The 13,416-nt window shown below is 42.8% G+C and overlaps 1 protein-coding gene across 2 annotated transcripts in view; it reads left to right on the plus strand.

Annotated features, from left to right (window-relative positions):
• The window catches only part of DDX17 (DEAD-box helicase 17), a 75,940-nt gene that overhangs the window by 56,976 nt on the left and 5,548 nt on the right, over positions 1 to 13,416 (plus strand). The window contains exons 7-12 of one of the 2 annotated variants that reach the window (XM_082266175.1): positions 2,455 to 2,615; positions 2,762 to 2,934; positions 3,170 to 3,280; positions 4,958 to 5,019; positions 5,825 to 5,884; positions 6,791 to 8,010. In XM_082266175.1, coding sequence (XP_082122301.1) covers positions 2,455 to 2,615; positions 2,762 to 2,934; positions 3,170 to 3,280; positions 4,958 to 5,019; positions 5,825 to 5,884; positions 6,791 to 6,870 — 647 coding nt within the window. In that variant the 3' untranslated portion in view covers positions 6,871 to 8,010. Of the gene's footprint in view, positions 1 to 2,454; positions 2,616 to 2,761; positions 2,935 to 3,169; positions 3,281 to 4,957; positions 5,020 to 5,824; positions 5,885 to 6,790; positions 8,011 to 8,702; positions 8,937 to 13,416 lie in introns of those variants that run through there. The other variant, XM_082266174.1, reaches the window with a different exon arrangement.

Genomic DNA, 13,416 nt, shown 5'->3' on the forward strand with positions numbered 1-13,416 from the left:
CCTTGGTGTCCCAGACCATGACTCAGTAGGCAAAGCTTTTGCGCCAGGATCTGGAGGGGGAACTGCTTCCACCTGCCTTTGCGGAGCTGGCGGATCAGTTTATCTGTGATGCCTCTCTGGATGCTGCTCCCTTAGTTTCTAGGATGTCTGTGACAGCAGTGGTCCTACGGCTGAAATGCTGGTTTGCGGACCAAGCTTCCAAGAAAGCCTCATCAGGTCTCCCCTTTGTGGGGGGATCGCCTGTTTGGATCTTCCCTGGATGAAATCAGTAAGGGAGTCACAGGTGGGAAGAGCACTCTCCTACAGGCTTCCAGGGGCAAGGAGTCTCGTAGACATGGTCCTCGGCTCATAAGTGGTCCTTCCAGACCTGCAGACAAGCCCTCTTCTGCCTGAAGGGGCGCCCTTACCCGTATCTGCGGTGGGGGACATCTGTTTTTTTTTTTTTTTTTTTTCCGGACCCATGGACCTCTGAGTCAAGACAGGTGGGTCCACGAGCTGATTCGGTCCGGCTACAAGATCAAAATTTAAGCCTTATCCTCCCAGATGGCGTTTTTCCTTCCAACCTGCGTTTTGTCCCCAGGCCGCCTGCGTGGTCTCTTCGGGAAGGTGATTGTACCAGTTCCCATCTCTGAACCCTTTTGGGGTCTTTAATCAGACCTGTTTACAGTTCCCAGGAAGAAGGGCAAAGTTCGTCCAATCCTGGACCTCACGGCCCTGAACTGCTTTGTGCGGGTACAGAAGTTCCAGATGGCGTTCCATCTGTATGGTGGTGGCGTCCCTTCATCAAGGGGATCTTCTGGCCTTTATCGATATCAAGGACGCTTACCTCCATATCCCAATATATTTCGGACACCAGTGCTTCCTCCGCTTTTCCGTGGGCGAGGAACATTAGCAATTCATGGCGTTGCCCTTTTGGTCTCGCCTCAGCTCCTCTGGTATTCACAAAAGTGTTGATCCCGGTGTTAGCATTGTTGCTGGATAATCTTTTTTTTTGTGAGCAAAGTCTCCAACTGCTCCAAAGGAGAACCTGGACAGCACTGTGCGGACTCTGCAGGAGTTCAGTTAGCCATTGAATTTCCAGAAGTCTGCTCTGGTTCCGTCCACCAATTTAGACTATCTGGGTCTGACTCTGGACTCGGCCTCAACCAGGGTGTTTCTTCTGCTTGACAAGCTTCAGAAGCTGCCGGATGCCATTCAACATCCGTTGTCCAGCAGTTGGTCATCTCCCAGGACTTGCATGCGGGGGCTGGGCCTGATGATGTCTACCTTAATGGCGGTTCCATTTGCACAGTTCCACATGAGACCTTTGCAGAGAGAGATTCTTGTCAAGTGGGACAAGAATCCGCAGTCTCTAGACCATCTGATTCTGCTAAGCCGAGGTACGAGAGAGTCCCTGATTTGGTGGCTTTGCTCTCTGGCTCTTCCACAAAGAAAATCCTTCATTTCCCTGTACTGGACGGTGGTCACCACGGATGCCAGCCTGTCCGGGTGGGAAGGTGTCTTGGGCATAGAATGTGCTCTGGGGACTTGGACTCTGTAGGAGTCCAGACTACCTACCGATCAATGTACTGGAACGTCAGGCAATCAGACTTTGTCTGGCCCATTGGATGGTTCGTCTTCAGGTGTCTTCGGTATCCTTTTCTCTGATGTTTGACAGACACAGCACTCGCCCCATCTATTGATTGGGTTATTTTTCTTCTGACACTGCTTGTAACAAAACTGAATGCCTATAGCAGGAAGTGGGAGTATACCCCCTGGGACTGCCCCATAGGCGTGGTAAAGCTTTTTCCTGCCTAGTGTCCTACTCCTGTTGGGGGCAGCATAACCCAATGGTCAATATTCTGGAGCGGTGTCAGTCAATGAACATCGGAGAAAAGGATTTTACAGTAAGACAAAAATCCAATTTTTTTTTTTTTTTTTTTTTGTAAAATCCTTCAGGCACATCACAGGGCGTGCAGAGATCTCTATCCTCTGGCTTGTATTCCTTATTGCTTTATACAAAATTTAGGCATAACCCCTCTTAGCTTAGCCTAGCCTAGGTGGGCTCTCTACCTCTTTTATGAGCATTATCTACTAACCTGAAGGTGACAGCATTACCCAAATAGTAGTGACTATTAACTCTGCCTCCTGTCATTTACTCAAAGAAAAGAAATTTACAGGTAAATCGACAATCCTAATTTTTTTCCTAGGCATGTTTTAGGCACAACTAACATTTCTAGGGGTTTCCTATAAGATGGCAAATCACCTATTTAGTTCATTTTTCACTTTTAAAGCACTGCTGCATATTAATGTAAAATGCAATAAGCAAAGTGCATGTAGACTGATGTACTGCTTTATAGCTTTATATAAGTACAGTTTGCAAATCTAAGACAAAAGTGAAAAAAATGAGTTTGCACAGGAAGCCATTGCAAAGCATTGGTATTAAGTTTATATTTTATTATTCTTTCTTTTTAGGTGTTGAAATATGCATTGCCACTCCAGGTCGGCTTATTGATTTTCTGGAGACTGGGAAGACTAACTTAAGGCGTTGTACCTATCTTGTACTTGATGAAGCAGACAGAATGCTTGATATGGGTTTTGAACCACAGATTCGCAAGATTGTTGACCAAATCAGGGTATGAACATTTACAAAAAAATTAAGATTGTAACCTCAGAAATGAAGCTTAACCTCAGTCATGAATTAAAGTAATATTAACTAATAGTCTCATTTTTGGATTAATGTCGGTTGTTCTTTATTTTTACCAACATTGGTTAATTTCAGCCTGATAGGCAAACACTGATGTGGAGTGCAACGTGGCCCAGGGAGGTGCGTCAACTGGCTGAAGACTTCTTAAGAGACTATGTCCAGATCAATGTGGGAAACTTGGAGCTCTCAGCAAATCATAATATCCTGCAGATTGTTGATGTATGCCAGGAAAGTGAAAAAGATCACAAGTATGTTCCCTACTCTGCATTTATAATGTTGCAAATGAGTTGATGTAGTTTTTGATAACTTTGACACTGCTGTTTTAGAATTGTTTGTCTTCTGTGTGAAATTATAATTGGACTTCCTTGATACGTTAATTACCACACTAGGGAATCATTAGTCAAAACTTTTTAGAAGACTGGTTCCCATTTTGATTATTTTTTTTTGTCTGTTATAGTTTAATGTCGGTCTTATTTCTTTCAGGCTTATCCAACTTATGGAAGAAATAATGGCAGAGAAAGAAAATAAGACTATTATTTTTGTAGAAACTAAACGCCGGTGTGACGACCTAACTCGCAGAATGAGACGTGATGGGTAAGATTTTCAAAGGGCATGAATTTAGGTACGGGTGGGATCTGGAGCTACAGGGTCTGGCCATTTGATGAAGTGGGTATGAAAATAATCTGCTCTCTATTTCCAGTGTGTAGGTATTGTATGTAAAAGCGAATGCAACAGTCAGTGGGATACCTTGGGATAGGCATACGCTATGTGACTTGTGGACGGATCAAACTACTGAAGTGCAAAATCAGCAACCAGTGATGATTGGCCAGTAATGGTGAAATATCACATGTGGGTGGACTGGACATAGTAGAAACTCGCGTGCTTTTATTTAAAGGCCAATTTCACCTCTGGAACAAGTTACATGTTCCACGACTCCCACTGTGACAGCGCACACAGCCTGTGAATGAATGCCTTTAAGTACCGCCAGCCATCGTAGCTGATGGCTTGTAGCCCTCAATGAACTGCAAGGGCACTGGTGAGCACTCTCGTAGTCCATAAATCCTTTTTGTAGGGAAAAAAAAAAAAGATGTGCATTTATTTTCTTGTAAAAGGTGTGCTTTTAAAGTTGTAAAATAAAATTATGGCTTCTTTTGCTGCTAGGTACCGGTTTGGAAAGTAGACAACTGTTGGTTCTTTTAGGTCTCATCACGCAGGTGCAGAAGCCTATACGGGGTGAATGAAGTATTTTGCTGACCTGTCTGGAGCTGCATGCAGGCAGCCTATGTTAGTGATTGAAGACTTGGAGCTTTACAGACACAGCTGTACATCCAAGTTTCACAGGAGTGCAGGTGCATGACCACAAATGCAGACAGTGTACATATGGGGTCAGAGCCAATTGTGTCTTGTGACGAACGCCCATTTGCTGGAACGTTCGCTACGGGCTACTGGAGGAGTGTGGAGGCCAGCCTCCTGCCCACAGACTATGGGCCTTGGCTTGTAGGGGAGTTGACCTCTGTGTGGGGGTATATGCTGGGGGACAATGGGAGTAGTGTTGCTTTGGACTCAAATCCATGTCACCCCAAGATACGGACTCAGGCTGGGATCAATGTAACAGGCCTAAAAGCTGCCTGTTACAAGAGAGACTAAACAGATGCTAATGACATAAGACTCAGCTTTGGTATACTGGGGGGATGTTTATTGACTGTTCTACTGAGGTGTGTATATGTAGACGAGCTGTCTGAGAGCCTATGTCTCCTGCTTTCATCTGTTTAGAGGTTAAGTGTGTTCACACTTCTAGGAATGTGTATTCGGCTATGTTTTGGGTTTGTTGTTTGTTGAATTAATTATGATAATGTTGCAGTCTCATTCACCTGTGTCTGTCCAGATGGCCAGGTATGTTAATTACTGGATATATATTGCAAGTGAGTTGGTAAATAAAGGGTCATTTGTTGTACCCTTCATCAAGCTGAAGGCTGATGTTTGGGGGGCAATTGAGGGGCCAGGTCACTGCATCACATGAGAGTCTGGAGACCTAAGACAGAAATACTTGGTCCAAGTATTGGGGATCTGTTACATGTCTCCATACATAGGCTATGTACATGCAGCTCCAGTTGTGTAAGAAAATGCATTATTCTCACTGTATGGGACTCTACACCTCTGTGATTGAGGCCTTGGTATTATCCATGAAAAAGCTGCCCATGTAAGGCAATCCTTGTTTTTAGTTTTGTAAGTTCTACTTTAAATTTCTTATGTTCTGCTTCATCTCTGTAGGTGGCCTGCTATGTGTATTCATGGTGATAAGAGTCAACAGGAGCGTGACTGGGTTTTGAATGGTGAGTTTTCGGTTTAGGCCTTTATTTACATGTAATTAGCTTGTTTCATTTCTTGTGAAAACAAATAATGAAAAAAATGTAGAAGTCGCACCCAAAAATGTAAACCGTGTTCAAATCACATGAGGTATCAGCACAATTTCTTAGAGCGAGAGTAATAGTTCTAGCACAAGACCTCCTATGTAACTCTAAACAGGTAACTGTTTTAAAAAAACTTTAAAGCCTCACCTGTGGAGATTTTTAAGTACCATAGTTTGACGCCATTCCACAAGTGTGCAGTTTTAAAGTGTGACCTGTTGGGTATCTATTTACTTGGCATAACATCATATTTCACATTTATACAGAAAAATTGGGCTAAGTTTTTACTGTTTAGTTTTTTCTTTCTTAATTTATTGAAGTGTATTTTTTCCAAAATTGCGTTTTAAAGACCCCTAAGCAAATACAGTGTGGCATAAAATATTGCAGCGACCACCATTTTATTCTCTAGGGTCTCTGTTAAAAAAAAATAGATAATGTTTTCAAAGTTGCACTGATTTTGAACGGGTGCTATTGGAAAGAGTGGGTTGCGACTTTTCATGCGACTTTGATGTCCAAAGTTGCACAAGTGTGAATAGAGCCTTACGAGGTAAATTTAACAATCTTTTTGGTATTGCCATAAATTGAGTTTAGGTGTGGCCAGGTTGAAAAATTTCTGTAGTTTCCAGGCAGAGCCAAATTCAGTACACCCATGCCAAATAGCTTTCTGTGAAAGGAGCTTTTTCAACTGCTCTGCGCCTACAAATTGTTTTTTTTTTTTTTCTTCCTCCAGAATTTCGTACGGGAAAAGCCCCTATTCTAATTGCCACAGATGTTGCTTCTCGAGGTCTAGGTTTGTAACTTTCAGGTTCAGCGTATTTATAAAACCATTTCTTCCAAGTTTAAGTGAAGTACATGTTTCTGTGATAGTGGTGGTATTTTCAAATCTATGGTGTTGAACTCTGCTCTTACATGTGGTATTTTTTTTATCCCCATTGTTAAATTTATGTTAATACTCTGTTTTTTTTAAATATTATGCACTATGCATTATACAGAGCACTTTGTTGCTTTAATTTTAATTTGTAATACATTTTCTGGGTTTCATTGTTCTGATCTTGTAAAGTTATTAGTAATTTAATATGTATATAACATGCTTTTTCTTCAAAAAGCTTTAATTACAACCAAAGCAAATTTTTTAACATCACAAAAATAGGTCCCTCAGTCTGTTTCTTGTTACTTGTAGCCATTCTAGTCTAGGTTTGTTTCCCTATTTATTGTAGTATTGGAGGTTGTAAAAAGATGCTACTATTCATTAGATGTTCTCCGCATTGGAGAGCTTGTTCAAGTTTGCCATTGGCAAAATGACAAAAGATTTAAATTCTAATATTTTAGAAAACTTCCTGGTCTCCTTCTCCCCAATGGAAAGGTGGTTCACTAGTAAGGAACAGTGTGTAGCAGTAACTTTACTTGTGAAAAGTAAATACCCGCAGTGTGTGGTGAACTAGAGGCCTTTAAAAGGGTAATTAACTATTTTCAGCTGACCGCTCATTTTCTGTTGTGATTTATTTATTAAATGCATTGCTACTTGCTGTGCATTACTATTTCCTGCAGTCAATTTGCATTAGGTGACAGGTAAGTTGCTGTTACGTTATGGAGTTTTTCTGTGCTCAATTTAGGTTCTTTTACTATATATACCTTTTACCTTTTTAAAGTAGTTTGCAATATTAAATCTTACCTTTGTTTTGTTTGTTTTTGACAGAAGCTGCAGATCTCTCTCAGTACAGGGCCAGGGGCCTGACGAAAATAGAGGGGATTGAACGCTGGAAGCTGCCCACCTAAGGGGCACTGGCTTCTTACACTCTTCCCTCGCAAAGGTCTTGTACTGAAGAGGCAGTTTTTCGGTCTGCATCTCCAACCCCCTAAACTTTCCCTTTCTACGTTGGGGTGCAAAATGTGTGCTTTCCATCCTGAGCACCGAGATTGGTCTACAGCCCCTCACCTTATGGCTGCTGGTTTGAATATCATGTCATATTGTATAGACGGACCACCTTTCTAGAAGGGAGATCAACTGGTGCTTCCCACTATGCTATGCCCTGAGCAGCTGTGGGGAAGTCCCAAGCCATGGAAGACTTTGGGAAGTCTATTGGCTATTGAAGCAGAAGAATAGCCCCTTCTGCTGTATGTCCTCAGACTACTGTGACTTACTTTATTTCCAATAAAAGCTCCCTTGATAAAATACAGGGAGCTAAAATGCAAGGTATGTTTTACTTCCTATTCATTTGGGACAGCCATGAACCTATAAAGCTATTTTATTCCTGTCATGTCCAATTTGACATCTCCCACCCTCATCCTGGTTAAACACAAATTATTGCGCCCTAGCTATTTTGTAAGCCTAGTTTGCCCTCTTCCATATCCCAAAATGTTGTACCCCCCCCCCCCCTTTTTTTTTTTGCCACTTTTCCTCACCACTTAAACTATATACACGGAAACCGATGTTGCCTGCAGCTAAGTGATCTTCTGTAATAAGAAACAGACCTCTTAATGCAAAGTCATCGTGTTGTTCTTTCCCACAATAGAAGGACATGTGAAACTGTGGGGTTTTCACTTCACAGTTTAGTTAACTGTTCACAGCAGATGTTGAGTGTTGGAGGATGGGGTCTCTCTTCGCTCATTGACAGGTTCTCTGAAGTTGAAGCTAGTGGCTCTTCCACAGAATCGTCTAGCCAAGCCAGTGCACGTGATGGGACCTCTTGCTGCGCCTGGACCATTGATGCATGCTCCCCACCACGGTGGTCCTGTGTCCATGGATGAAGGCGGTAAGACCGCTAAAAGGATGGGATTGGCAACAGCTGGTTCCCCACCTCGCCGAGGGGAGTGTGCATCGGTCCGGACATAAGCTCACCCGAGGATGAATCCCATGAAGTAGCTCAACTTCGGTTTATTATTTTTTTAGTGAACTTTGTAACTGTGTTTTTCTTGTTTCTGTTTTTTTTTTTTGTTTTTTTTTTTTTGTTTTTGTTCTATAAAATGTGGTATTCCACTATAACATGGTTATAGGATGAGCATGCAGTTCAAATATTAAGTGTTAGATTTTCTTTTTTTTTTTAAATATATACCCAGACATCTAAAATATATCTGAACTTTTATTTGGAAACACTCTCCCTCGCTCCCCTGTGTTAATCCAGCATTCTGGACCAACATTTGTAAACATTTTGAAAATAGATATATACATTTTAAACTCTTTCATTTGAAAAACTTGCTTTTACCGGATTTTAGAATTGTTCGATTTTTTTTTTTTTTTTTTTTTTTTTTTTTTGCTAATCAACAATTTCAATTTTTTTTTTCTTTATATTACACGAGTGTTTAAAAAGTAAGGTCTAGCTTTGCTATTTGCAGAGTACAGTAATTTGATATTAAAAATGTTTTAAAGGCAACTGTAGTATGCAGAGGAAATCTGTATTTTATCCCATTGTAAGTGATGTTCCTACTAAGTTAAGATCTACTGCCATATTTTAACTTTATTTATTTATTTTTTTTAATATTATTTTTTTATTATTTTGAATCACTTTTTGGCTTTGTCTAACTTTTATTTATTTTTTTTATTTTTTTTTGTCCCTTTCCTGATGTGTTCTTTTTTCAAAAACACGTAAATTTTTCTGATCAATGACCAGATGTGGAAGATATCAAGTTCGTCATTAACTATGATTACCCAAATAGCTCAGAAGATTACGTGCACCGAATTGGACGTACAGCTCGTAGTACAAATAAGGGTACAGCCTACACCTTTTTCACCCCTGGAAACTTAAAGCAAGCTCGTGAGTTGGTCAAAGTTTTACAGGAAGCAAATCAAACTATAAATCCTAAACTTATGCAACTGGTGGATCATGGTCGGGGAGGTGGAGGAGGTAGGTAAAGAAGTGTGGATATTGAAATTTGTCTGAAACTTAAAGTAATGCAGTAAGCAGGTATGGAGATTCAATGTTTCACTATTTTTAAACGGCAGAAAAAAAGGCTTTGCAATAAACCTCTACTGACCTTTTTGTAACTGACTGTGTGGAAATTCGTTCTCCAAAATCGCATTAGAAGCAAGGAGGTCACTCAGCTAAAAGTGATAGTAAACTTTTTTTTTTTTTTCCTTTAAAATAAACCTGTCCCATTTACCATTCCACAGAGCAGCCCCGATCCTCCTCTTGTCAGGTTCCCCCACTGACCCTTCGGACTCCTCCCACCGAGGCGTAGTTGCCTGCTATGGGCCCACTCGTTTGTGCTTGCCCCTAAGCCAGCCCTGTCTGTGCACTCAACAGTGTGGGGGTGGAGTCAAGAGCAGCGGCAGGGGTCTGAGGATCGAGGCTGCTTTGTGAAAAAAAACATTGCACAGAGCAGGTAAGTATACCATGTTTGTTAAATTGCCTATACTGTAGAATCACTTTGATTTTGTGTTCAATTTCTATAGTTACACCACCTGAAATATACTTAAGTTAAAAAAAAAAAAATTGATTTTTGTACTCCCAGAATAGGATTTTATGAAGTTTGTTGAGGAACACAGGTATTCTTAGACTAACAAGTTATACTGCCCCCTACTGGAAAATGGAGACTTGCAACAAAAAAGTCCTGTTAGCCAGCACCAGGATAACCCTACCCACTCCCAGCATGCCTTAGTTTTGTAGCAAAGTGGTATTAAGAGCATAAACACTTAGAGGGTAGCCTCCAAGAAAAAATCCAGTGTACAAAAATCCTATTTTCTATATAAGGAATTCTTTGTCAACATGAGGGCTGGAAATCAACCTGTAGAACAGAGTGGTAGCCATGCAAGATTGGAAAGGATGCTTTTTGTTGAAAAGACCAAGAAGTACTTGCAGATCTTGTGGAGTATGCCTTGACGGGAAAGGTTTGAACCTAATCGTAAAGACCATAGATTTTGGGGTATGGTCCGCTTGAGTTGCCCAGAGATGGGATGAAAAGCTGGTGTACCCTATAGGACACATCAGAAACACATAAGACAATGAAGGGAAGGTGTGTGTATATGTGTGTGTGTGTGTATGTATGTATGTATGTATGTATGTGTGTGTGTGTGTGTATATATATATATATATATATATATATATATATATATATATATATATATATATATATATATATACACACACACAGTATCTCACAAAAGCGAGTGCACCCTCACATTTTTGTAAATATTGTATTATCTTTTCATGTGACAACACTGAAGAAATTACACTTTGCTGCAAAGTAAAGTTTGTAGAACAGTGTAAATTTGCTGTACCCTCAAAATAACTCAACACACAGCCATTCATGTCTAAACCGCTGGTAACAAAAGTGAATATACCCCTAAGTGAAAAATGTCCAAATTGGGCCCAATTAGTCTTTTTTCCTCCCTGGTGTCATGTGACTTGTTAGTGTTACAGAATATAAGGTTTGGTAAATTTGGTGTTCTCACTCTTACTGGTCACTGGAAGTTCAACATGGCACCTCATGGCAAAGAACTCTCTGAGGTTCTGAAAAGAATTTCACTTTCGTTCACTGACTCACAGCTTCAAGTCTTCAGACCATTGGGCTTATGGTATGTTTTTGCTCTCCACGAGTAGGACTAGGGGGAAACCTTTTTGGCTACGCCCCTGGGGCAGTCCCAGAGGGTATACCATCATTTCCTGCTTGTAGGAACACAGTTATTTTTTTTTTTTTTTTTCTGCTTAGTCAGGAGTAAGGACCCGGCTCTCTGCTGGGATCTGCGATCCTGGCATTTTTTCCTATTTAAATGGAATTTTTTAAATTTTGTTCTTTATTTTTGTTTCTGGAAGAACTACAATTAAAGCGGTAGTATCCCTCCTTTTTGATACTTTTACCTACAGGTAAGCCTATAATAAGGCTTACCTGTAGGTACAATTAATATCTCCTAAACCGGCACGGTTTAGGAGATATTTGCAATGCATGCAGCCGCTCACGCGCTCTGAAGGTCCGGGGGGGACCTTCATTTTTCCTTGCCGGAAAATCACTCCCGCACGCATGCGCGGGAGTGACGTCATCGTGGCTCCGGCCAATCACAGCGCCGGAGCCACCGAACCCGGAAGAGTCGCCGAGGGATCATGGCAGCGCCCGCAGCGATGTCCGGGGGTCCGTGTCGGGGCTTCGTTCTAAGGTAAGTAATACATAATGAGCTAGTATGCGATGCATACTAGCTCATTATGCCTTTGTCTTGCAGGCTTTTTTTTTTTTTTTTTTTTTTTTTTTTTTTATTTCGGGTTTACAACCGCTTTAACAGCCGAACTGGGTGATGCACTGGATATTCTAGATCCTTACGGTCTTCCCAGTCTAGCCTGAGAGCATGACCCAACTACTAGCTCCACCATAAGTTGGCCACGACATAGCCCCACTGGACTGGGGCTGACCGGCAAGTGAAACACCTTGCAAGGTCGCATAGCACTGATCACGACAGCAGTCCCGAAAAGAGTCGCAGCGTACCTTGGGCTGCAGCACCCCTATTCCAAGATAATATGGTGGACTGCCGGAAGTGGCGCCCGCTTGGTGACTGTGGTATGGTGAGTAGTGTCCCCCCTCCTTTCCGGGGGAATTGCTGGGGTGGTCTAAAAAGGTACCGACTGACCTTCCCGTTATAGGGGACCGTTTGTTCGGTGCCTCTATGGAAGAGATCATTAAGGGCCTTACGAAAAGCAAGAGTACTTTGCTTCCACAGGCTGCTAAGGGCAAGGAACCTCGTCGTAAGCGGGGTCCCTTCTTTTTGGGTCACAATCGGCGCTTTCATCCGTCTGGATGGCAGGAAAAGGGCTCGTGATCCACCCGTAACTTAGCGGGAGGCTCCGGAATGGTAAGTCCAAAGAGGGTGCATCTGTTTCTGCAGACATGCCTTTCCCAGCCTGAAGGGGTGCCCTCACCAGCATCTGGGGTGGTGGGGCATATTCACTTCTTTTCGGATCTGTGGACCTTGATCATTCAGGACAAATGGGTCCAATAACTGGTTCGGTTACAAGATCGAGTGTCGGTCCTTGCCTCCGGCAAGGTTCTTTCCTTCCAACTTACGCCTGTCTCCAGAGCGGCTACAGAGCCTCTACGGAGCAGTGCAGGACCTGTTTGCACAAGGAGTTATTGTGCCAGTTCCAGAGTCTGAACATTTCCAAGGTTTTTATTCAAATCTGTTTACAGTTCCCAGGAAGGAAGGCAAGGTTCTTCCGATCTTGGATCTCAAGGCTGTGAACCACTTTGTGCAGGTTTAGAAATTTTGGATGGAGTCCATCTGCACAGTAGTAGCTTTCCTCCATCAAGGAGATCTGATGGCTTTTAGCGATCTTAAGGACGCTTACCTTCATATTCCAATGTATGTCGGGCATCAGAGTTTTCTTCGTTTTGCCGTGGGCGAGGAGCACTTTCAATTGGTGGCATTACCCTTTGGTCTCTCTTCAGCTCCTCAAGTGTTCACAAAGGTTTTGGCCACAGTGTTGGCCTTGTTAGCTGAACGATCTGCTTCTGCATGTAGAGTCTTCCTCGGCTCTAGAAGCCCGACTTGGAGGTTATGGTGCAAACTGTGCAGGAGTTTGGGTGGACACTGAATTTTCTGAAATCGGCGCTGTCTCCGTCCACACAGCTGGACTACTTTGGTCTAACGCTGTACTCAACGTCAGCCCGGGTGTTTCTTCCTCAGACAAAACTACTGAAGCTACAGGAGGCGGTTTGGCTCCTGTTATCCAACCATCGATAGTCACTCGGGACTTGCATGCAAGTGCTGGGTCTGATGGTCTCCACCTTCGAGGCAGTTCTGTTTGCGCAGTTCCACACCAGACCTTTGCAAAGGGAGATTCTGATCAAATGAAACCGGGATCCGCTGTCATTGGACGATCTGATTCTGTTGAATCAGGGTTTGAGGGAGTCTCCACTCCCTAGCCCCACGTCTGAGAAAATCTTTTCTTCCCCCTGTATTGGACTGTAATCACCACGGATGCTAGTCTGTCCGGATGGGGCGGTGTCTTGGGAGTGTATTCGGCCCAAGGTGTCTGGGCTTGGGAGGAGTCCAGGTTAATGATCAACATCCTTGAAATTTGGGCGATCAGACTTTGTCTCAGTGGACGGATCGTCTGTAGGGACGCCCTGTGCGGATACAATCGGACAATGCTACGCCTGTGGCGTATGTCAATCATCAAGGGGCAGCCCGGGAAGTGGCCAGCATCTTGAGGTGGGCAGAACGATACGTTCCAGCCCCCTCTGCTGTGCACATTCCGGGGGTAGAGAATTGGCAAACGGACTATCTCAGTCGACAGATGTTGGGTCTGGGAGAATGGTTTCTTCACCCAGAGGTTTCCATCAACCATGTCTTCGGTGGGGCACCCCCGATGTGGACCTGCTGCCTTCTTGTCTCAACAG

This window comes from Pelophylax lessonae, assembly GCF_965119305.1.
Source record: "Pelophylax lessonae genome assembly, chromosome: 8".
In the NCBI taxonomy this organism is placed as follows: domain Eukaryota; kingdom Metazoa; phylum Chordata; class Amphibia; order Anura; family Ranidae; genus Pelophylax; species Pelophylax lessonae.